Consider the following 25,896-nt stretch of genomic DNA (forward strand, 5'->3'; position numbering starts at 1 on the left):
CATTAACATAAGAAATGGAAAGAGGTTTGGTGATGTGTAGAGGGTTCTGATTGCCAACAAGTTTAAGAAACTTTGATTGGCCACCCATCTTTGGAAAGCTTTGGTGTGTACTGGGCCTTACACCTGAAAATAAGCCTCGTGCATGTTATCTCAAGGGAATAGCCATGTTACCTCATGAGAATAGCTTGATAGCATTCTTGAGGTAGTGCACTTGCTTGCAAGGTTGCAAGATACTAGATGAATAGAAATCTAATGGAGGCTTCGGTTGCGCAGGTGGTGCATCCTATCCCCTCTGTACACATTATCTATATTCTATATTTATTTCTGAGAATGAGACGTAGAACAAAGGACTATGCCACATTGCATGTTTGTAGGATCCTTTCTTCTCCTCCCTTCTCCTTGCCCTTTTGAGCCATGTGGCAAAGTTGGCCACTCGATTTACTTGGCCACACAACTAGGTGGACTACACGCATCCCCATAGCAAAAGGCTAGACTATATGCTTGAATGTGGGACCCAAACCCGTCGTAGACGAATCAGGGTACTCATAGCCATTATAGCAAAGTGGGGTGGACTAGATGGCACATAAACTTTGTTGGGGGGAAGGGGCCAATTGAAGGCTGGTACTCGGATTCTCTAAGAGTTGGATAAAATGAAAAGATCATTAAAAAAAAAATCAAATAAAACCCGAGAAAATTGTTGACAAACGGGTAGAAAGCGGGGAAAAACGAGGGCCAACCAGGTGGCAGGCAGGGATTGGTGTAAATCTGGCGACCACAAAGCCAGGGAAGGGGCGTGGGGTGCGGATGTGGCACAAAAGTCGGAGGACGCCCCTGTAGGGAAAGGGCTGTTTCTGCCGCATTATTTGGGGCAACCAGGTGGCGTGCGGGGATTGGTGTAAAGCTGGTGACCACAAAGAAGGGGGAAGGGGTGTGGGGTGCCACTGGCAGAAAGTAGGAGGACGCCCCTGTATCGTCTTCCCTGTTTCTTCGTTTTCATGGCTTTTTTTGCCCCTGCATGAGTTCCCCTCTGCTCGAGCTCCTTCTGTAAGCTCCGGCACCAGCCATGGTTGCCGCTTGCTTGCCCTCTTACCTCCCCCCCTTCCATGCCGATCCCTCCCCCCCTCCCTCTTCCTCTCACGCTTTCATCTTCCAGCCCCATTCCTCCTCCTCCTCCCGGTCCGGTTCTTCCTCCTTTAAGCTCTTATCTTCCCCCCCCGGAATCAGTAGAACTCGCATTGACGGTTTCAAATTGAGACGCTCCGCTCGGCCAGGTGTCGGTGCCCGAAGGAGAGTTTTAGCGCAGGTTCTTCTCGAAGAGCCTGCAGTGGCCGATGAAGAGGGAGGCGGCCCTGGAGCTGTGGCTTTTGTCACGAATGACAAGCCGTTTGGAGAAGCGAATGGCGCTGTAGCTGGCAAGGGAGGTAATGGCGCGGTTTATTCAGAAGGCAACGGTGCAGCTGCTTCTAATGGATCTGTAAAAGCTAGTGAGAATGGGGCAATTAAGGCTGGTAATGGAGCTGCGGTGACCATGAGCAGGGAGGACCCTGTGCTTGCATCAATTGACCGAAATGAAGCTGCGGTAGTGGATGTGAATGGGAAGAGACGCCAGAAACCTGTATCTTTGAATTTTGAATCTGAAAAGGCAGGTAGCGACAAAGCCTCCTTGCAAATTTATTCTGTGCCTTCTACAAACGAGCAGGGTACTGAAGCACGAAGAAACAGAGTAGAATCTATAGGGCAGGAAGATCCTTGGTTCAAGAAGGAGGGTCGACAAAAACTACGGGTAAAGCTATCGTCCTCCTCATATTTTTGGACTCTTGTTTTCGTCATTCCACAGTTTATCGAAAAGAACAGCATTTGAGCTCGTTTACGTTATAGTAGCAATACTATTTTCTTACATGTAAGGGATACTTTGGGGCGACGGACGGGTGGGGGAGGGGGGCGCTGATTGTTCTGAGTTTCTCCAGTCTTTACATTGAGATATTAATGTATGTACGTCATGAATACTTTGCACAGGTGTCTGTTGCACCAGGAGGGCGTTGGAATAAATTCAGAACTTATTCTACAATTCAAAGGTCTTTTGAGATATGGAGCTTTGTGTTTGCCTTCCTTTGGAAAGCTTGGCTTATAAACCAGAAATTTATGTACAGAGGTAAATGAGCTTCAGGGCGAGGGGAGCTGTTCTGTACATTATGCTTGCTTGTGAAGCTACAGTTTTAGAAACTTTTTTAGTAACACTGCCCGACTTGAATATTGAAAGTTGATATTAGCAGGTTCTTGCAATATTATGGTTTGGCAGGAGGAATCACAGAGGTGAAAAAAAAGGATAGACGGAAGTCCCTTGCCAAATGGTTGAAAGAAGGGCTTTTAAGATTGGGCCCAACGTTCATCAAAATTGGGCAGCAGTTTTCTACACGAGTTGACATCCTAGCCCAAGAGTATGTTGATCAGCTAGCAGAGCTTCAGGTGAGACTTGTACTTCTCCTAATTAAGAGTCCTAGAGGCCCAGGTGGGTGTTTTCTTGTACAAGTTCTTTTGTGGACATGTGTAAATGTAAACTATGGCCAGTAAGCCGAATAGAGCAGCAGACATATGTCATGTCTGTTGGTGCAACAGATTGCCAAGTTGCTTTTGGAAATTTGGAGCCTCCTTTTTGGTAGAGCTGGCGGTGTCTATGATTTCAAATGGTGCTGAGGTGTCTCTCACAAAGCTTGAGCATTGTGTAAAGACCCTCTTTTCTGTGCGTATCTGTTTTAAGCAACCATTCTTGTTTCTGATTTTGGGTTGGACTGTTCTAACCCGGGAATGACATTCCTACTGTGCAGCCACGTGCTCCTCTCCTCCAGAAAGGGATCCGAGGCTGCGGCTATGAAGATATCCAATGTCCACCTATCCTATGTAGAATAAAGCCACCGTACCATTGCCTTTATAAGGGCCTTTTCCCCATTTACGAATCACTTCGCAGTTTGCACTCTCAGGATATGGGACATTTCCCCCCATAGACTAAACCCAAGCAACTAGTTGTGAATGAACCATGTTTAAGTGGGTCCATGCCCCTAATTTGAGGGCATATCATGGCATATCACAGCATATAATGGGATATCAAGGTGCCAATTTACCGGTCAGGCCCAAAATCACCTATGTGTCATGCCAGCCACTTAGAATCTCTCAGACCGTCTCATGAAGTAGAACGTGGAAGAAGGAATTTGACCATCATACTATGTAGTACATAGCCTTGTGCTGCTATGTCCCACAGGGACTGTGCCATTATTAGGCTAGATGCATCAACATATTGCCCAAGCCGCTTGAAATCACACTGCTACTTCAAAGTCTGTTCCTGTGCCTTGCCTTGTGTTGCGAGTAGTGGTAAGCACCACTCACCTCTGCTGTCCACAGTCGAGATACAAACTACTGCCTAAGCTATGTGTCATCCACAAGCTGAGCAATTATGTCTCTGATACCACTTGATAAGCCAATGTTTCTTCAAAGCATGTATCCCCACGCATTGCATGCAGGCTGTGTGCCCATGGGCCTTGCCAGGCACCTGCTCCTCTCTCTCTTTCTCTCTCCGCTTCAAAAAAGGGCCCGGGGATTCAGAGAGAGGGCTAAGAACCCCATAATATAGATCTCCAGCATTCACTATTATATGGGAGATCTTCTGATATTACATTGCCATATACCTCCAGCAGTTTTATGAGGGCCTTTTACCCTGATTATTTATTGATCATTTGCATACTTAGGATGAGGATGGGGCATAGGCGTTGATTTTGCCCTTCACCTCCAGAGTGCCAACCTTTTTATAAAGGGATGTTCAAGTATGTGTGGGTGTGTGGATTTGTATGTGTGCGAGCATATGTTTATACTATGGTCTACAGCCCTGTTGGGCACTGACGTCAGTGGGGATGTCATAGTAGCTAGTCCCTGCAATGCATGATGAAGTTTATGGTTTCAGGCCTAATGAGTGACTATCATGAGATTGAAACTGCACTATGTTTTTTTTAGAGGATGAGTTTGGGCTGTTTGCCGTATTAGCGGGCATGCAAATCTCACCTTGTGAAGTTTTCGTCCATGTTGCGGCCTGCTGGTATTGCGTTTAATTCTTTCTATCTTAAGTGGCATGTTGCCCTATCAACTAGATGATCTAAGCATTTTTTGCTTGGATGCTTGTTTGGGAGAGACTGAAATGGAGTTGTATAGTCTTCACAAGCAGTTGTAGCTTGAATGAAGAGAATGTGAGTTACTTTTTAATTAGCCTTCTCCTTTAGTGCTAGCCTTTGTCACAGCTGAGTTTGCCCTTCACCTCCGGAGTGCCGACAGAAACTCAATACGAAGACCTTTTTATTAATGGATTCTCTAGTATGTGTGGGTGTGTGGATTTGTATGTGTGCTAGAGCATATGTTTATACTATGGTCTACAACCACTGTTGGGTGCTAATGACGTCAGTGGAGATGTCATAGTAGCCAGTCCGTGCTATGCGTGATGGAGTTTATGGTTTCAGCCTTATGAGTGACTACATAGTTACTATCAAACGCGTTTGGTTGGGTTACCAAACCTTTGAAAAAGGGGCGTTTGGAAACTCCAAACAAACCCTGCTTTGCAAGCCCACGTTTGAAAAGTTTCAAACGTTTGAAATTTTGGACGTTTGAAAAAAACCACGCTTGAAAAAGCCCTAAAGTCAAAAATTGCATCGATTTTTGTGTTTTTTTGGTGTGCCCGTACTTCTGCCGTTTTGGACGCCGTACCTGTGCCCGTACCCCCCGCATGCCTATGCTCCTCGACTTGTCCTCAAGCTGTACGTACTACGGTGTACCTGTTCTTTGCTGCTCTCCAAGCCTCAAGGCCCTACATGGTACAAGGCTCAAGCCTTGTACTAGATAGTTGACAGCGCAGTCCCCAAGGTTCAATGCCATGATAGGCCCTAGATTTCATTGTTTAAAGTTTTTAGATGCTACCTAGTAGCTATTTAGTAATTAGCTAGCCTTGACATTGATGAGTAGGGACATAATCAATTTCAAGTTTCATATTTTGCAACTTTCAAGTTCTAACTTGTAAGCTGTTTTTTTAGAAAAAATGTTTTGTAATTTTGTTTCAATTTATGGTTCAAGTTTCAACTATTTGAAAGTAAAAAATGAGAATTGTGACTGATTCAGTAGTGGATTGTGGTCATTGGTAACATGTAAGTTGTAACTACTACTTAGTAACTAGTTTTGGGTTTAAAAGTCTAAATTTTCATGAAATTTGAAGCTTGTTTGTAAGTGTGTGCTATTAGTTGTAATGATAGACTATAGTATGTCAAAATATGCAATATAGCATATTTTTTATTGAAATTATGACTTAAAAAAAAACCCACGTTTTGAAACTCCACCTAATTTTTTCAAACTTATCAAACGTTTGGAAACTCCAAACGTTTGGAACCTTCAAACGTTTGATAGTAACTATGAGTGACTATCATGAGACTGAAACTGCACTATGTTGTGTTTTTAGAGGATGAGTTTCGGCATGTTCCTGGATTCATCTAAATACATGTGTTTGCTGTATTAGCGGACATGTAAATCTCACCTTGTGAAGTTTTCGTCCATGTTAGGGCCTGCTGGTATTGCATTCTTAAGCGGTGTGTTGCCCTATCAACTGGATGATCTAAGCATTTTTCGCTCCTTTAATGCTAGCCTTTGTAATGGCTGAGTTTTCCCTTCACCTCCGACTGAAACTGCACTATGTTGTGTTTTTAGAGGATGAGTTTCGGCATTGTAACAAACTTTCTTCTGTCACGTCGTTTCTCACAAGATATCTCTTCCCTCGTCGTGTTAATTATCACGGGCGATGGCTTTTGATTTATTCCTCCCAGCCAACTCTCAGGGATTGTTGATGCATCATATGTCGTAACATCCATCGTTGTTTTCCTTAATCTTTATCCCTGAGACCCACAATTCCCTAGATAGTTCCTGGCCACATGTCTTCATTTTAGGCCCCTTCTTAGATGCATCCTTTTTACCCCTCTCTTGGAGTTCATTTAAAACCAATTGCCCCTTGGCAATTTGCACATTTAGATGCACCTAGGCCCTAGCCCTATTAGAACTACCTAGTCAATGCCATTCCGCCCTCACCTAGGACCTTGGCAGTTACTTCTCTTGACCATTTAATTACGCACATTAACTATTACAAAAGTTGGTCATCTAAGAGAAAATGCCCACCGATCTATCCGAGGTCATGCTATCCTAGTTAGAGCATAACATTCCTTCCCTCTTCAAGCATCAGCGTCCTCGATGATGAAATCTGGGAACACTCTCCGTAACTAGGTAGCTTCCGATAGAGGTTGACCATGCCATGCAACCAACACCGTGGGTATCTTCCGATTTCGTATCTGCATTGTTCCTCGGTCCAAGATTCTTGTTGGTTGGCGCTTTGCAATATCCTCTATCTCCTGAAACAAAACCACACCTTCGATTAGTGAGTCACCTGTATGCAAAAATTTCTTTAAGCGCGAAACATGAAAAACCGGGTGCACCTTACACCCCTGTGGCAATTCTAATTTATAGGCTACACTGCCTATTCTCTTTAGAATTAACCACGGCCCATAGTATCGAGGTGATAACTTAGCACACTCTCCTGAAGTCAACGACTTCGAGTGCGAAGGAATTCTGAGAAAAACTTTTTCTCCTTCTTCAAATACTCTTATTTACCGATTTTCATCCGCATACACCTTGGCTCTATCCATAGCCTGGCGGATATTAGCTCTCGCAAGTGCTAGCATCTCTCGCATCTGAACTACAAAGTTCGCGGCACTAGGCACTTTCTGAGGTACTCCAACTATAGTCGGATTGGCTGGTCTATAACCATAGTTCAGCTCAAACGGACTGAACCCGGTAGATGAATGTTTCCTATCATTGTAGGCAAACTCCAACAATGGCAACCACTTGTCCCATGTATGTTGCCTCAATGACACATATGCCCTCAGCATATCCTCTAAAGTCTGGTTGACTCTCTCCGTCTGACCATCCGTCTCAGGATGATCCCCACTACTCATTCCCAACTCAGTCCTTAGTGTCTCGAACACCGCTGTTCAGAAATGACCGGTAAATCTGACATCTCGGTCTGACACTATGGATCTAGGTAATCCATGCAGACGAAATATATGTCTAATGAACAAATCCGCCACTTGCGGGGCACTAACAGACTCTCTAGTCGGAATGAAGTGAGCCATCTTGGTTAGACGATCAACCACCACAAGGATAGAATTATATCCCCCTTGTGTTGCAGGTAGCCCTACAATAAAATCCATGGAAATGCTCTCCCACTTACTTAGTGCTATTTCCAAGGGCTGTAAAAGTCCGGGTGGCTTCACCCGCTCGGCCTTACTTACCTGACACGAGAAACATCGTGTCACATACTCATGAATATGCTTTTTCATCTTTGGCCAAAAGAAATCTCGCCTCACGAGATCATATGTCTTCTCGACTCCTGGATGTCCCGCACACGGGCTATCATGGCACTGTCGAATGACTCTCTGCCTGAGATCATTCTGACCAGGTACTACAACCTTGCCATTTCTAACTAGCATACCATCCCTTATGGTATATCTTGCATAAGTTTGGCCTTTTCTGGATGCCAGGTCATCCTTTTCATTTTCCCCGGGTTTTAACACATGAGCCTTAGGCCATAAGCTCTGGACAAACTCGTCCACTTTTTGAGTTTCTCTTATCTCGGTCATTAGAGCACTCTCTAATACCGTGAAACTCAGGTTGTGCATAATGCGAGACAACGCATCAGCTACCTTATTGTCTTTTCCTCTTCGGTACCGAATCGTTAGATCAAACTCCTGCATGAGCTCTGCCCACCTAGCTTGGCGGCCCCTCAAGTCAGGCTGTTTACAAAAATGTTTCAGAGTATCATGATCTACATCCACATAAAACTCTGAACCATACAGATAATGCCTCCATGTTTTTAAAGCATGGATAACTGCATACAACTCCAATTCATGAGTTGGCCAATTCCTTTGAGAGGGAGAAAGCTTCTTGCTTTCAAAGGCTACTGGCCTTCCCTCTTGAAGGAGGACTGCTCCTACCGCAATGCCACTTGCATCGGTTTCTAGGAACAACGGTTTCTGGGGATCAACTATTTTTAACACCGGTCCTGAGACCACAGCTTGTTTTATGGTGTTAAAACTTTCCTGTTGATTCTGTCCCCAAATAAAAGGTACTTTATCTGAGGTCAGATCAGTCAATGGCGATACTATTCCGGAATATCCTTTGATATGCCTTCTATAAAACTGGACAAATCCCAAGAATGATCGCAACGCGGTCAGACTCTGAGGGATTGGCCAAGTTAGTATTGCAGCCACTTTCTTCGGATCCATTTCTACCCCCTGTGGAGTGATTATGAAACCCAAATATTCAAGTCTAACCATACACAGTATAGTTTTCTTTTTATTCATGTAAAGACTGGCTTTCCTCAAAGTACTGAACACTATCCTTAAGTGTTCATGATGCTCAGTAACACTTTTACTGAATATTAGGATATCGTCAATAAAATGTACTACGAACTTTCCGATATACGGACGTAGTAAATCATTCATAAGCATGACGAAGGTCGCTGGAGCATTGGTAAGTTCGAAGGGCATTACCAAAAACTCATAGTGATCAAACATGCTTCTAAAAGCGGTTTTATGCACATCTTCGGCTCTAATTCGGATCTGATGGTAGCCGCACTTAAGATCTATCTTGCTGAAAATCACGGCTCCATGTAATGCATCTAGCAAATCATCAATCCGAGCCATCGGATACCTGTGCTTAACAGTGATATTATTCAATGCTCTGTAATCTATACAGAGGCGAAACGTATCATCCTTTTTCCTCTTTAATATCACTGGCGAAGCAAAAGGTGAGAAACTTGGTTGAATCTGCCCCAACTTGAGGTATTCTTCCAGTTGCCTACGCACCTCCGCTTCTTCAGTAAAACTCATTCTATAGGGAGGTCTATTTACAGGTTCTGCCCCCGGGATCAGTTCAATCTTATGTTGAACTTTCCGCTCTGGAGGTAACCCATAAGGTAGTTCATCCCTAAAACATTCAGAGAACTCCTCTGTTATAAGATTAGCCAGCTTGGCCATCTCACCACTTTGCGTAACATCAGTGCTAGCCGAAGAATCATTCACCGACTCTACCGATGCTGTGCAAAGGTACAAAAACTCTACTTGAGCCTTTCTGATTTCCATCACGGAAACCAACGGTCCCTGAGGTATATCTTTTTCACCTCGTAAGACATAAAGCACATCATTCATCTTGAATTGATATACGTGCTTTTTCCAATCAATGGCTGGATTCTTCCTAGAATGCCACGCCATTGCCATGGCTATATCTGCATGAGTAAGCTTGGTCATTTCAAAATCAAGCTTCTCAGCATAGTCGTGAATCCGAAGCTCCAACTGGGTAACCCTTTGGTCCCATACTTTAGTTGAACTTCCATCTGCCATCCTGACTGTGTACGCATAGTCAGATGGACTTGTCTTTAATTTCAGCCTCTTCACGAGCTTGGAGTTAATCACATTGTGAGTTGACGCCGAGTCAAACAACACAATGACATCATGACTGGCCACTTGTCCTTTCATTTTAATTAACTCCGTATCATCAAAGGCCGTATACCCCGTTGCTGCGGGCTTAGATAGGATGTTATCAGGTGCACTCGTCACTAACTTAGCAACAGATACACATAACAAACAAGGTACTAACCTCTGAGAAGGTCCCGCCAGTTGCATCTGCATATGTTCCGCACTGGGACTCTCCTGCATTTCTACGTCGCATTCAGATATTATCATATTAGCCGTGCGACGGTCTTTATTCAGTGGACAATCCTTCCACTGATGTCGCTGAAGGCAGCCGAAGCACAATCCTTCTTTTCTAGCTTTCTCCTTTTGTTCAGGGGTCAACGAGGACTTTGACCAAGCCCGGGCTGCCATTGGAGTTATTTTCCTTTTCACCCCAACGGTGGTACTTGTTTTTACTGGTCTCTCAACCGGCTTCACCTGCTTGGTTTGGCCACTTGGCTGCGAGACACTTGTCTTTGAAACCCATTTCCTCTGGAATCCCCCTTTTTTCGGGTGCTCATACTGAGTCCCTGCCTGCACAAATCCACCAGATCTGCCTCTGGCATCCTCATAGTTCAGGGCTACTGCTATAGATTCATCTAGTGTAGTCACATATTTAGCCCGAACTTCCATTTTGATCTTGTCGTTCAGTCCATAGATATAGTCCTTTAACTGAACCGACATAGGGAGAGGGTTATGACACATTCCCTGAATTTGTCAGTGTACTCTGTCACTGACAAGCTCCTCTGACGAAGATGTCTATAAGCATCCCAAGCTCGGGATTCTTCATCAGGTGGGAGAAAGTGTTTCTTGAATTCAGCTTTGAACCCTTCCCAGGTGGTTGGAGCAACTTGATCCTTCTGTTGCTTCATCCACCATCTGTCCGCTGCCTCAATAAACAGGTGTGTGGCCTCGCGGATTTTCTTTAGATCGGATCTAATCTCACAAATGGCGAAGGCTTCTTCCCACTTGTGCAACCAAACCTCGATCACATCAGAGTTGCGCTCGGTCATCCGACCAGCGTACTTCTCCGGTCTATAATTAGCGATATTAGGTACTTTGACCCTTGCGCGCTCTAAGGAATGTATATTGGGCTCTGGCTCTGCTGGAGCTTTGCCCTTATCAATCCTAGACGGTCTAGCCGACAAGGCTTGCACCATCTCCCTAATCTCATTTTGACCAGCATTCACTTGAAGTTGCTGGTTCATAATCTGCTGTAAAGCATCCTCTAATATTGAAATCCTACCAATCAATGTAGGTGCTGCCTGATGTGACATGTGTTGTGTAGACTGTACTCTAGACTCACTAGGATTCACTCTTGAATTCTGTCCTTCCACCTCCATAGTTTCACAAATGGAAAGGGTTTTTTTTTTTTCTTTTTTTTTTTTCTCTCCTTTTCTCTTTTTTTTTTCTTTTCAACACGCCAAACTCCAAAGTAATATATATATATACAACTTTTCGAATTTCTCTCTGTGGTATGCAATAACAGAGTGGAAATCGAAAAACCAGAAACTCAAACGAAAGGAAAAAGATGCTCCCTGGTAATTGCTCCTCTCTTTCCGACGGTTGAAGCTCACACGATCATTTCCCAAATTTGCTTATGCGTAGCCTACAACTACAGCTCGCCTTCCTGCGTCTGCTTTCAAATCAGCATCCAGTCACGATTGACCCGCAAGCTGCGTTGAGGTCTTCAAAGATCGTACGTGAAGTAAGTCACCCGCAAGCTTGTCGTCAAGGACTCCAGTTCGTGCGCTGCCTTACGAGACATAGGCCGTTTCGTTATCCGAGATCGTACGTCAATTAGATCCTACAAATGTCCACGTCCCCTCTGTGCTGCAGTTTCGATTGGAAAAACCCGCCTGGTTTTCTTTCCCGTCAGCGCGTCGCAGCTTGTTGATCCACTTCTTGCGTTCAACCCGCTACCAGCCGCTGCGTCAAGCCTTCAAGGTGCCATTTTGATCTTTCATCATCCGCACCTCAACTATCTCTCCCTCTTCATTGACGCAGACTGTGCTAAGAATCGCCTCACGCAAATAATAGATATCAAAGTGCGCTGCTTCTTTTTCGTCGTCACTAACCACATATTCGTCGATCTCTAAGCTCTGATACCACAATGTAACAAACTTTCTTCTGTCACGTCGTTTCTCACAAGATATCTCTTCCCTCGTCGTGTTAATTATCACGGGCGATGGCTTTTGATTTATTCCTCCCAGCCAACTCTTAGGGATTGTTGATGCATCATATGTCGTAACATCCATCGTTGTTTTTCTTCATCTTTATCCCTGAGACCCACAATTCCCTAGATAGTTCCTGGCCACATGTCTTCATTTTAGGCCCCTTCTTAGATGCATCCTTTTTACCCCTCTCTTGGAGTTCATTTAAAACCAATTGCCCCTTGGCAATTTGCACATTTAGATGCACCTAGGCCCTAGCCCTATTAGAACTACCTAGTCAATGCCATTCCGCCCTCACCTAGGACCTTGGCAGTTACTTCTCTTGACCATTTAATTACGCACATTAACTATTACAAAAGTTGGTCATCTAAGAGAAAATGCCCACCGATCTATCCGAGGTCATGCTATCCCAGCTAGAGCATAACAGGCATGTTCCTGGATTCATCTAAATACATGTGTCTGCCGTATTAGCGGACATGCAAATCTCACCTTGTGAAGTTTTCGTCCATGTTAGGGCCTGCTGGTATTGCATTTAATTCTTTCTTAAGCGGTGCGTTGCCCTATCAACTGGATGATCTAAGCATTTTTTGCTCCTTTAATGCTAGCCTTTGTAATGGCTGAGTTTGCCCTTCACCTCCGGAGTGCTGACAGAAACTCAGTATGAAGACCTTTTCATAAATGGATGCTCAAATATGTGTGGGTGTGTGGATTTGTATGTGTGAGAGCATATGTTTATACTATGGTCTACAACCACTGTTGGGCGATGATGACGTCAATGGGGATGCTATTCTAGCTAGTCCGTGCTATGTGTGATGGAGTTTATGGTTTCAGCCTTATGAGTGACTATCATGAGATTGAAACTGCACTATGTTGTGTTTTTAGAGAATGAGTTTGGGCATGTTCCCGGATTGATTTTGACAAAAGACCTCAACTGTTTTAGCTGATTTTGTAATCTCCAAAGTGTAATCAGATGTCCTCAAATGTTCTAAGTTTGATTCTTTGAATCTTGTGTGCTCCTGCGCCGTGTTGTGTTTTTAAAGGATGAGTTTAGGCTTGTTCCTGGATTCACCTAGATATAGGCGTTGATTTTAACAAAAGACCTCATTGTTTTAGCTGATTTTGTAATCTCCAAAGTGTAGTTAGATGTTCTCAAATGTTCTAAATTTGATTCTTTGAATTTCATGGTCCTTCCTTCTCGTAACTCTTGTTTCCTTTTTTGAATAGCGCTTCATGTTTTGTTGCTCTAAGAAAGCTGTGTGTGCGTGTGTTCACCCCTCCAAAAAAAATGTGTGTGTGTGCTTTCTCTTTCTTCAGGTACTCTCTGCAGCAATCTTTCTATGATTGCTTGCAAACTAAGTACATAGACTATGATGTGTATCTGTCATATATTGAGATCTTCTCTTGATGTATTTTCCCACATCCCGTTTTCCGTTCCTCCCTACATCGCTCCCTTCAGGACACATTTCATGGGAGATCTGCCTGTGGCCCAGCTAGAGTGTTCCTTCACTGTTTTTAGTTTTGCTGTGCTGGCCTTTCTTCACTAGAGCAGCTATGATGATCTTCTTTTCCTCTTCTTCTAGTTTATGAGCAGTAGCTGTCTCACTTTGGGATAGCTATGCATTTACATTCTTCTTAATGAAAGGTTCTTGTCCCAAAAAAAGAGAGAGCATGTTTTCACCTCCCAAAAAAATTGTGTGAGCGTGCGCTATGAATGTTGAATAGAATATCTCTTTTGCAAAAAAAAAAAAGTGTGTGTTTTCTGTTTACGAAGTTCATGTAGCTTATACTCTGTCTCTTTAGAACAACAAAAATCTGAATTTGTACTTTTGGATATATTCTAATCTTACAAAGGTATTGTTTATACTCTATCATGAATGCAAGGGATGTGAGATCCTTTTGCAGTACATGTCAGGATTTTTTGACTTGTAACTAATAGGGTCTGTTTGGTTGGCCAGGATCAAGTACCTCCATTTGAATCAGAGATAGCAGTGAAGATTGTGGAAGAGGAATTAGGTCGCCCTGTTGATCAGATATTTGAGCGGTTCGACCGAGATCCAATCGCTGCTGCAAGCCTTGGTACGTTAGTGGTGTAGCAGAGTTTTTTTTTTGGTCCCTGGCAGTTGTTTGCTGGGATGATGTTTTGATCGGAAGCAAAATGATGAAGTGATTTTCAGGTCAAGTGCACCGTGCCACCCTAAGGGGTGATGAAGTAGTGATCAAAGTCCAGCGCCCAGGTCTAAAAGCACTGTTTGACATTGATCTCAAGAATTTGAGGGTAAATTTCATTTCGACACTTATTGCCTACATGTCTTTTATCCTCTTGAGTTTTATTATCGTGTACACATGACTTTTGGGCTGCACACGGCATTTGACTCCTGCATCTTTGGCATTGTACAGGTGATTGCAGAAAATTTACAGAAGCTTGATCCAAAATCCGATGGTGCAAAGCGTGACTGGGTTGCAATTTATGATGAATGTGCTTCTGTCTTATATCAGGTTTGTTGTGAATGTGCTTAGACATTGTTGATATCCGTCCCATCCCCTTTTCTCTTTGTCCCCCTTCCTTGTGATTCGCTTATGTAAGCTTCAGGCCCCCATCTTCAGTTGTTTTCGTCCACCCTTGTGTTGGCCATCGTAAGCGGGCTACTAGAGAATCCTCTATGTAATTTGTTCATCGTAACCCTAAACCCTAGCTGAAGGGATCATCTTATTCCAATCCGTGAAACTTTTGAAATTTTATCTTTGTTCTTGGTGATGTGGCCATTTGGTTTCCCCTATTATGATGCTTGTGGCTCTAGTGAAAACTCGACTTGGTCCTCTCAACTCTTCTTCTATCCTTGGGTTTACATTTTTCTTTATTGTGGGGCGCCTCGATCTTCGTTGATTGTTGTGCTTCGGGTCTATGCCCTTTGTAATAAGGTCATTGTTGTGTGTTCTTCTTGGCCTTGTCTAGAAGCGAACTTAGGTGCTTGTCCTCCTCTAGCTCTTGAGTTTCCTTAAGATGTTGTCTTTGCCTCACTCCTCAATTTCTATTGAGGTTTCTTCTACTTTGATCCATCATCCCTTGAGAGACTCGAAGCGAATGGGACGTCACACCTCTATTCAATAACACTCCTAGGCCTTTCTTATCTATCTCATGGAATGGTGGACTATGCCATAGATCTTTGATGTCATTTGGAGCCTATATTCTCCTGTGCTTGAGCTTCTGTAATTCCTTGTCTGCTTCCATGCCTACTTGACCATACTTCATTAAGAGAAGTGAAAGCAAGGTGCACGAAGGAAGAGGGCATTGAAAATGAGAGCACAAAGATGAAGTACAAGGATAACACCCTGGGGTGTAACCCTAACTAGAGTTAAGACTCTTATAGACAAATGACTCAACCACTAACCGTGGAAGGGGAGGAAGCTCATCAAGGGAAAAAGTGCCCCTAACCTTATTAGTAACCGAACATTGACCTCTTCCTTAGTATTTCCAACACACTCCTGCAGCGACAATGTCCTGATGTACAAAGGGGGGTGTACTAAGGGTATATAAAACTTGGGTATATAGAACAAGAAGGAGGGTGATGCAACAAAAGGGGGTGTACTGGGGGTTGTGTAATGGGCGAGTGGGTTATGGATTGGTAGAACTGGGGTTGATGAGATAGGATGGAGGTGATGCTTTGGAAGAGCGGTGGCTTGTGTATTGCTTCTTTTAGATCTAGCATGCTTTGGAGCCATGGAATACATCGATCTTATGGCTTGCAACTCGATTTCCTAGTGGATGAATGGGCTGAGTTCTAAGAGCATCTCCATTATTGCAAATCTACTGGTGGTTGTGTCACCCTTGAAGCTGCTGCACAGTACCGATAACTCTTTTTACTTGGGTTGTGGGTGATTGTTTGATGAGTCTAGAGTTAAAGTTGTGTGGGTGTGTGGATTTGTATGTGTGAGAGCATACTTTTATACTATGGTCTACACCCACTGTTGGGCGTTGATGACGGCAGTGAGGATGTCATAGTAGCTAGTCCCTGCTATGCGTGATGGAGTTTATGGTTTTCAATCTTACGAGTGACTCTCGTGAGATTGAAACTGCACTATGTTGTGTTTTTAGAGGATGAGTTTGGGAATGTTCCTGGTATATGCTTCTGCTTATTAGCGGACATGCAAATTTCACCTTGTGAAGTTTTCGTCCAAGTTGCGGCTTGCTGGTATTGCGATAATTCTTTCTATCTTAAATGGTGCATTGCCCTATCAGCTAGATTTAGATTTAGATGCTCGTTTGGGAGAGACTAAAATGAAATCATTTAGACTTCACAAGTAGTTGTAGCTTGAATGAAGAGATTTGGACTACTTTTTGATTAGCCTTCTCCTTTAGTGCTAGCCTTCGTCATGGCTGAGTTTGCCCTTCACCTCCGGAGTGCCAACAAAAACTCAATACGAAGACTTTGTATAAATGGATGCTCAAGTATGTGTGGGTGTGTGGATTTGTATGTGTGAGAGCATACTTTTATACTATGGTCTACACCCACTGTTGGGCGCTGATGACGTCAGTGGGGATGTCATAGTAGCTTGTCCCTGCTATGCGTGATGGAGTTTATTGTTTTCAATCTTATGAGTAACTCTCGTGAGATTGAAACTGCACTATGTTGTGTTTTTAGACGATGAGTTTGGGAATGTTCCTAGATTCATCTAGGTATATACAGTTAAAGTTGCTTGGCTTGTCAAGGGCTCCTTTCATTGATGGCTTGATATTCCGCCCGGTTCAGCCACATGCCATTAAGCCTCCTGTCATATGTAGGGTATTGGTTTTGAGCCCTCCATGAACTTTGGCCCTCCCATTATGAAGCTTAACCTTTTATATTGTATGTTTCACTTTCCCCTTGTCAAAGGTAGAGGTTGAAGTGGTCTTGAGAATCATGAAGAAATAATGGGCCTAGCTAGTGTGGGACATCATATAATGTGTCAACATGATTGGTTTCTATATCTAGGTTGGTTGTGGGGTGTGTAGCTGAATACTCAAACCAAGTCATAGCTCGTGTGTTTATTTCATTTTAACAACCTGATACCCCCCACATATATGAGTGAAATATGCCACGGCCGAGCCTATTTGGTCCTTGCATGCCTCCATCGCTCTGTGTGTAAGTCAGACACACACTTTTTTTTTTTGTGGAATGTAAGTCACACACACACACACACACACAACAGAAAGAAATAATATTAACATCCACAGGAGACCTCACGGATGTATGTGACAAAATGCACACCAAAATCATCAATATCAGCTAGAGACTGAGAGTCTATGGGGGAGTACAGCAACTCAGCCCCAAATTATTATAACATAAGTACATTCAAGTACTATATTAAGGGTGGTCTGAATTACATCAGTTCAAGACTGAGAGTCTTTGGGGGTTAGGTTTGAAATCTCTAATGAGTGTTGCCCGTCTCGTTAAACCGCCCATTTACCTTCTTTCCTTGCTTCTTTCACTTTGATAAGTTCATTTGCCCTTTGTTTGAGTTGGGTCGGAGTGAGCTCTTCAGATATCCAAATCCTAGTACCCTTGAGCTTGTTGGTTTGTCTAAGGATCTTGGTATTTAAATTTCTTTCTTTGAAATAAATCTGTGCTTGCTTTCGAGCGATAAGACTTATGTCCTTTTCATCCCAACCGATTTGTGGCACCGCCTTCTTGAGTTGGGTAATCTTTTCCTCATCAATGCATTCCTCTTCCTCTTCCTTTTCAAAATAGCTAAGGCAACTATCTTGCAATCCCCCAATACGTAAAATCTTATTGTTACTTGTTATGGCTTGCTGCTCTCTTAACCATGTATAAACATCACATTTGTCGATCTTGTTATGTATTGTTGCTGTAATTTCCTGTCCCATGGATTTGAGCTGAGTGGTGACCATTTCTTGGAGCTTGGCTACAAGCTGTGGTGTAGGAGTTGCAGTATTGCATTTCTGTAGGACTTCTTGGATTACCTCGTCTGCCTTCATTCTTCATTTCTAAAACTGTCTTCTCCAGGGAAACAATGCGGAGCTTTGCATCTCTGAGTTCTTGTTGTAGGAAGTAGATCCGCTCATGTGGATCAAGCTTGCTTTGAAATCTGTGGAAAGTCGATGCAATGGCAGCATAGGATGGCTTCTTGTTAGCTGGAGTCGATGGAAAAAGTTTCGTCTTCAGGAACGAAGACCTGTGCAATCCGGGGACCCCTTTGTTGAAGCTAACACCCCTCAGCCTGAGGCTGGGTTGGACGACGACCCCCTGCTGTAGCGAGACCTGCTGCAGGAGCTAGGCGGCACCGTGGACTAGAGAGAGAGAGAGAGAGAGAAAGAGAGAGAGAGAGAGAGAGAGGCGGAAAGGCTAAGCGGGTGAGGGGGGGCTGAGGTGGAGAGGCTGAGCGGAGGGGAGGCTGAGTGGAGGGGGGGCTGAGTGGGAGAGAGAGAGGCGGAGAGGCAGAGAGAGAGAGAGAGAGAGGGTCTGCCTACTTTTCAGTAAATCTATTACTGAACTTTTTGATGCATACTTTCAGGAAATCGACTATAGTAAAGAGGCTGCTAATGCTGAACTCTTTGCAAAAAATTTCAAGGATTTGGAGTATGTGAAAGTGCCCAAAATATATTGGGAGTTTACAACTCCAGAGGTGATTTATTCTATCTTTCTTGGCTTTATACATCTTTGACATGAATGGGGGCATATGATGAAAAGTTTGACAAGGATTTTATTTTATTTTTGCATGCACAGGTGCTTACTGACATGAATGGGGGCATATGATGAAAAGTTTGTCAAGGATTTTAATTTTTTTTTGCATGCACAGGTGCTTACTATGGAATATGTTCCAGGCATTAAGATCAACCGCATTGCAGCCCTGGATCAGCTTGGTGTAGATCGGAAAAGGTGAGTTTCTGGTTTGTTGCAAAGAATTGTGCTGAGTATGATAGGACTGAATTCAGGATCTTCTGCCAACAGGCTAGCCAAGTATGCAGTGGAGTCATATCTGGAGCAAATTTTGCGGCATGGATTCTTTCATGCAGATCCTGTAAATCTTCATTACTTAAAGCAGTAATGAGCTTTTACTATTGAAATGCATCCCTGATTTGATAGCTAAGCGCCAGGGTCCTTTGAACTTTTTGAACTTTTTGAATATTAGCCAATGTTTGTTCAAATGCATGCTATGGTCTACCTCATGCATCTCATATTATTCATATTTTGCCGTTTTGTTTGGTTTTCCTTATGCAGCATCCAGGAAATATCGCTGTAGATGATGCCAATGGTGGACGCTTGATATTTTATGATTTTGGTATGATGGGAAGGTACCGTATGGTCTTGTTTACATTGCCTCAAGTAATGATTACCCTTCCTTTGAGTGCTGCAAATTTTGTATTTTCATATGCAACAGTAATTTTATCAATGGTTTGGCATGCTATTGGATTTCAGTATCAGTCCAAATATAAGGGAGGGACTTCTGGAGACATTTTATGGAGTTTATGAAAAGGATCCTGACAAGGTCAGCTTTTGAGATCTAGATTCATCTTCTTATTAGTACTGTGCCACCTAGGTTTGCATACGTCAATGTATAAAAGGATTTGTTTCTCCATTCTTAGGTCTTACAAGCCATGGTTCAGATGGGAGTTCTTGTTCCAACCGGGGACATGACCGCTGTCCGACGGACAGCTCAGTTCTTTCTGAACAGGTTTTTCCAAAATTAACTAAAAAGTGGAGTTTAAAGTTTGTTTCAGATTGATGGCTGTCCTTTTTTCCAGGTTGAGATGAATGTTTGTCTGCTTAGTCATGTTTGCTGTTTGTGTTTCCAATGTATAACAATTGTGAGTGTCTTCTGCTTGTCACTGCACGTTTGCCATTTTGTTGTTTTCTCATATTTTCTTTGGAAGGGCTGTAGGTGCCATCAACTCTAAATCTTTTGTATCCTCGTTTTCTCGAGAGTTATTTTTCAGACAGAATGTAGCAAAAGCATTCTTGCTTTCCAGTTCAATTCTTTAAAAAGTTGAAAACTGAATTAAATGTGATCTTTTTGGTTGCTTTCCATTTGTACAGACGCATAAACATCGGTTGTTTTTGCAGCTTTGAAGAACGTTTAGCAGCCCAGAGGATAGAAAGAGAAGCAGCTACTGCAGAGTTAGGTTTTAAAAAACAATTAACAAAGCAAGAGTATGATGAAAAGAAAAAGATGCGCCTTGCAGCAATAGGTGGCTATTATTTATATTTCTATGTTTTATTTCTTTTCAACATTAGAATAAAGTTCCTATGAGTCTTTTGTTTGCGTGGTACTAGGTTTGGGACTAAGCTGAGTTTTTCAGGAAGATGTTTCTTCCTTTCAAAGAAAGTTAATGCAAAATTTGTTATGTACCTAGAAGTTAAGTCCTCAGATTAGTGGACTTAATCCAGCAGATTGGGGGGCTTGGGATTAAGGGGAGCAGACTAACATGGAATTAGAAGACTTGAACACTAGCACAGGGCCAGTTGGCTATGTTTAGCCAAAACACTTTGCATAAAGCGGGATGCTGTCCTAGATAAGAGAGGCCAAGGCTATTGTAGTCATTGTGTCCACACCACTGAATGGTCTGGTCTGGATCTTGAGCCTAGACTCCTTCCTCCTACATGGCGGATCACGAGATGCTGTACCGATGGCTCATTGGGAATGGATTCTGGTGATATGGGATGCCAAAGCTATAGGCATGGGCTTGTGGGAGTTTGATCTCTAGCATAAGTGCTCAGGGGTGGCTGGGAGGTGAGTTGCCTACTGATTATCCTTGTGTTTTGCTGATTGTAGTTTAGGGTTAGATCATAGATGGGATTCAACAGTTAGTATTAGAGCCCTCAACACAGGAATCCTTGCAAGGTATGCAGTCGAATGTTGCCAGGTATGTGTTCCATTAGTGCACGTGTTTCTGCAAGTTGCTGCTGGTGTCAGTACGTAGAATTGATTGCGATTTATGAAGTATGATGTAGGAGACTGCTTTGTAGCAGTTCGTATAGAAAATCCCAAAGGGGTGTGAACCTGCAAGAGAGAGGGGGGTGGGGGTGGACTGCATGGACTGTCTGCGAATGATAAAGAGTGAGCTGAAGTGCCCGTTGCTTGAAATAGAGAGATGTACTGGTGTAGTGAATTTACAGGTTCCTGTAGGGGGTTGTCCTGCTGTAAAATGATTGAATTTTGAAGGTGAAATCCAGCAGGATTAACTGTGATACTGGATGTTCTCTTAGAAGGTGGGTATGGGGTTCAGAATCTTAATTTTCTGTGCTGCAGGTGAAGATTTACTATCGATCTCGGTAGACCAACCTTTTCGATTTCCTGCAACCTTCACATTTGTCGTGCGTGCTTTTTCAGGTGTGTCTGCATGTCTATTTAATTTTAGAAGTTCACTAGGAAACATGAATCTTTAGATGGCATGGTATTCATTACTATCATACGTATTGGTGTGAAAAGCGTAAATTTCTAATTGCAGTGATACACTTTAGAAACAGTTGTGTGGTCCTGAGGTTGAATCAGTGACAATGCATAAAGTGGTAGACAGGTTCAGAATCGCAAGGCTGTCTGTTCATGAATAGTGTGGGGAGTGATACAATGATTATGGCATCTTTTGGGCAACTCTAAACGTATAAGAACTATCTTTTCTCTGGATTTACTATCGATCTTAGTAGACCAACCTTTTCTATTTCCTGCAACCTTCACATTTGTCATGCGAGCTTTTTCAGGTGTGTCTGCATGTCTATTTAATTTTAGAAGTCCACCAGGAAACATGAATCTTTAGATGGCATGGCATTCATTACTATCATACGTATTGGTGTGAAAAGCATAAATTTCTAATTGCAGTGATACACTTTGGAAACAGTTGTGTGGTCCTGAGGTTGAATCGGTGACAATGCATAAAGTGGTAGACAGGTTCAGAATCGCAAGGCTGTCTGTTCATGATTAGTGTTGGGAGTAATAGAATGATTATGGCATCTTTTGGGCAACTCTAAACCTATAAGAACTATCTTTTCTCTGGATTTAGAAAACTACTTGCTGTATGTGCTGATAATATTGTATATGTTGCAAAGTTGCGACTCTCATTTCATTGTTCTGGTGAGTGTTTTGCAGTGCTGGATGGAATTGGCAAAGGCCTGGATCCTAGATTTGATATCTCAGAAATTGCTAAGCCGTAAGATAACTTAAATTCTTTGGTGTTGATATTGTTCAAATGCTTTGCCAACGCTTGACCAGGCTGTGTTATGTTTATAAATTTGCTCTAAAATCGTCTGACTGCTATTTTTCAGGTATGCTTTGGAGATTCTAAGATTTCGAGAAGTGGGTTACGATGTTTTTATCAGGGTAAGAGTCTTGATTGGGAGCATCACTGCTTTTTGTAACCTACTGGCAAATGTTTTGGCTTAAAACTGAAGGTGTTTTGTTATCTTTAGGATCTGAAGAAGCGTTGGAACAGGCAGGCCCAAGCATTTTCTAACCTGTTCCGTCAAGCTGACCGTGTGGAAAAGCTTGCAGATATTATCCAAAGAATTGTACGTTTGCAATGCAAAATAGTGGACATGATTACTCAATGCTTGAATCTCAATTGTGTTTCTTAAATTTTAAAAACATTTATGTGTTTCCACAGGAGCAAGGTGATTTAAAGCTCCGAGTTCGAACTCTCGAGTCTGAAAGAGCATTCAAGAGAGTTGCTGTGGTACAACAAACAATAGGACAGGTATTTTCAGTCCTAGAAATAGTAGACAGAACCTCATTGCTTTTAGTTTTAGCTAAATACTATGCTAGAAAGACAGCTACTCTAGGATTTGCAATAGTTCTCTAGTTGTTCATGGAACCACTAAGTATGCAAAATTGTGGAGAATGTATCTAATGAGAGCCAGACTTATGAAAGGTGAATCGGTATTATCAAGCGCCCAACATGAAAGGCCAAACTCTACCTAATGGACGAAAAACAGCATTACAAAGGCAGCAAATTTGGAAAGTGATGTGAGAGCTCAGTCTCAACTGCTGCTTGCTTGCAATGTACAGGAAGCTGTCCCGCCCACAATGTCTGATCCTGCCCCTCAATATGCCAATGGCTATCTCACATCTCCAAAAAGTGTGAGTCCATTCATATGGAAGCCATCCCTCTCAGTGTCATCCTTGGTACGGGAAGAAGGAAATATCACTGCTCTTGGATTTTGTATGATGGGCTTATATTTTATGTGTAATGTACATCCTTTTGTGCATGCTGTTCTCCCATGATGCCAAGAACTAGTACTTTAAGCATGACTCTAGAGCATCTCCATCTAATGAGGATGTGCCAAGGAGGGACTTCGTCTCTCGTGTCAAAAACCAGTGCTGCTCTGATTGTTTCCTCTGGATGATCTTCTGCCTTTTGAACTATCTGACCAAGGCTACAGGGGAACGTATCGGCTTATATACCATGTACCTTCAAGGGGAATGAGATGTGGCATGCTTTCTGAGGCCTCCATGTTTTTCCACCACCTTTCATGCATCTTGTGGAGGATCCCACCCACGAGCTCAACTCAATATAGCAACACCAATGTGCCAAGTGTAGTCAAAGAGATGTTTGTTAAGCCCGCAATACCGTATATAGGCCAGCATGCATGTGCTTTCAAAATCATAATACTTGTCGACATTGTCTATCTGTGCCATCTATGGTGGTTAGCCTTGTAGAAGGCTATTGATCGGCTGTCCTTATGGTACTTTGTGAGCATTACCGTAGTCTTGTCTACGATGAAATTGGCATACCTCTCCATCGCTTTGACAGGAACCTTGTTAAAGTCCTTTTTGAAGCTGTCAAACTGTAAATATGGGCCTCTTTATAACCAGCTCTTTCATAAGGACAAACAGAGTAACAAAGTTATTGGTAACAGTGTTCTGCCTTGCTATATTGGATAATTTTCGGCCTTTGGGACTGATTTTCACCTCCAGAATTGTCCTAATAGCTGTACTATTTTGGAGGTAACAATAATGATTTCTTATAATGCCCCTTTATAAAGTTCTATCCCACTTGGATGGAACCCCCTTTATGCATGGATGAAGTGGGCATGTGGCAAATCCATAAGACTGCCATCCCTCTTGTCTGCATGAAATTTGCAGCCTTCCAGTTGCTAACTTTATAGAGCTTAATTGATATCATCTATCGTGAAGAGATATCTGGAATATACAGCACTGTCACCCATGCTACATGGGTTTTCACACCCTGCCCTCCCTCAGGGTGGCCTTTACATGGCAAACATCTGTCAAGGGTGATGTTCTTTCTCCTCATTTCATTTTTCGTTTTTGTGGCTCTACTACAAAATCTCTTCGTTTTGTACCGCCCTTCTCCTGCAGAGATGCTGACAGCAACTCAGTACAAGTGTGTCAATATGTGTGTATATGTGGGAGAATATCTTCTTCTATGGTCTACTTGGTACCAAATATTGGTTCTGGATGACATCAGTGGGGATCTCATAGTACCTAATCACTGCTTGGCAACTGTCTTAGGTCAAAAGCGCATCGTTTGTTTCTCTTTCATGGATATATGTTTGTGGATTCATCTAGATATATATTGATCATACTCATTCCTGCCTGTGTGTCAAATTCTCATTAGGATCTCCCATTGTTGCATGAGACTCTCACCCATAGCTGCCACACTTTTGGAAAGCAAGCGTTTTTGCAATTATTCTGTATTTTTTTCAAAACATTTGGATTGTTTTAAAAAAATCACGTGCATATACTGAACATTTTCACAAATGTTATGTAGATCTACTATAAACATGATAACATGTATGGATTTGCACATGTTGAAAAGACCAGGGACATTAAAAGTTGAGCATGGTCCTGATTTAAGTATGATTCAAAATAGCAATGGTAAAGAACTTACCGTGATTTAAGCAAGAATTCACAAGTGCCATGTCAAAAAAGTTTTGGCATTTGGAAACATCCAAACGCTTGGGTTGTTTGGTCAAAAGTCTCGTATTTTACCAAAAGGGTTTGATTGCAACCATGCTCAGGCTTCACGAGTCACACAAGCTGCTGTCCGTAACTGCCGTCTCCTGAACATCACATGAACTCCATTGCCCCACGTGTCCACTTAGGCTTCTGGAGCTGTCAATCAGCGTACCCTGCACAAGATAGTATGTCTATTGCTGGCAAGAAAATGCAATTTCAATACCGTTAAAAAGCGCTCTCTCTTCTCTTGTAATTGCTGTCACAAATATTGTATCAATCTGATCTTCAGTCTAGCATCCATTCTCTGTGTGCACGCACGCACACGTGTGTGCGTGTGTTTGTGTGTGAGTGTGTGTGCGATTGTAAATTGCATTTGTGTGTGCGATTGTAAATTGCATTAATTAATTAAATCAGTGGTTTCACTGAAAAAAGTGTGCGTGCGTGCATGAGAGAGACCAGTTCGGTTTCACAAAAAAAGTGACTAGTTCATGTTTATGGAAGAGAGAGAGAGAGAGAGAGAGTTATATCTACTTTAAAACACTGATGAGTCATGACCACCTTAAAATGCAGGCTATTCTAGCAGGAACTTTGGTGAACCTAGCAACACTGCTGTACATAAACACCATTCGGGTAAGCGTCCTTTGTCTCATTGTCATTTACATATACAGAAGCACACAGCTTGATGGCAATGTTGATAATTCTTGGGATCGATGACCAACGTTTTGACATTATGTATCATTTTGTAGGTACCTGCTTTGGCTGCCTATTTTGGAAGTGCCTTATTTGGTTTGCAGGTGCTCATAGGACTGCTCAAAGTAAAAAAACTGGACAGACAAGAGCAACTTATAGCAGGAACAGCCTAGAAGCAAAATTTTGTATTCAAATGTAATTTAACGCATACTTGGGGTTCGATTCTCGTCTAAGGAGAAGCCTTATCTCCAGTAAGAGCTAGTCCATACTTCATAACCCCACATTATATGTAATGGTTTTCAAGCAGCCCAATGGAGTTCAATGTACTCTAAGAGGGGTATTTATCTCACCAATTTCCACTAAAGTTGTATCAAAAAGAAAACTTGCCTCAGATATTTGAATATGATTTAAGTAAGAGTCAACATTCTGTCCTGATTCAATTTAATTGCAATCTACTATGACCCTCTTCCCCCCCCCCTCCCCTCCTTCCGACCTTCCCTTCTGTCATTCTAACTTTGCTTTTCTCCTTCTGGCCTCCAATATCA

At 42.7% G+C, this 25,896-nt stretch overlaps 1 protein-coding gene across 1 annotated transcript; it reads left to right on the top strand.

Annotated features, from left to right (window-relative positions):
- The first annotated feature begins 1,005 nt into the window (after nt 1-1,005).
- On the top strand, nt 1,006-25,778 carry ATH13 (ABC2 homolog 13). Its single transcript, XM_087400278.1, has 20 exons — nt 1,006-1,783; nt 2,017-2,152; nt 2,300-2,466; nt 13,711-13,831; nt 13,930-14,030; nt 14,153-14,251; nt 18,266-18,376; nt 18,551-18,630; nt 18,703-18,772; nt 18,973-19,046; nt 19,171-19,240; nt 19,338-19,426; nt 19,816-19,940; nt 21,002-21,082; nt 21,836-21,896; nt 22,012-22,066; nt 22,156-22,254; nt 22,350-22,439; nt 25,232-25,291; nt 25,408-25,778. The coding sequence occupies exons 1-20, from the start codon at nt 1,064-1,066 to the stop codon at nt 25,522-25,524; spliced, it is 2,526 nt and encodes an 841-aa protein (XP_087256404.1). The 5' UTR covers nt 1,006-1,063; the 3' UTR covers nt 25,525-25,778.
- The last annotated feature ends 118 nt before the right edge of the window (nt 25,779-25,896 follow it).

This window comes from Dipteris shenzhenensis, chromosome 29 (genome assembly GCF_047967505.1).
Source record: "Dipteris shenzhenensis isolate YYH24624 ecotype China chromosome 29, Dip_SZ_1.0, whole genome shotgun sequence".
Lineage (NCBI taxonomy): Eukaryota > Viridiplantae > Streptophyta > Polypodiopsida > Gleicheniales > Dipteridaceae > Dipteris > Dipteris shenzhenensis.

Bases quoted from the DNA above. Each gene is read 5' to 3' on its own strand.
- ATH13 (XM_087400278.1), top strand. From the start codon at position 1,064: ATGGTTGCCGCTTGCTTGCCCTCTTACCTCCCCCCCTTCCATGCCGAT. The intron at 18,773-18,972 runs GTAAATCTTCAT...TTCCTTATGCAG, and splicing joins GATTCTTTCATGCAGATCCT to CATCCAGGAAATATCGCTGT. The intron at 19,241-19,337 runs GTCAGCTTTTGA...CTCCATTCTTAG, and splicing joins ATGAAAAGGATCCTGACAAG to GTCTTACAAGCCATGGTTCA.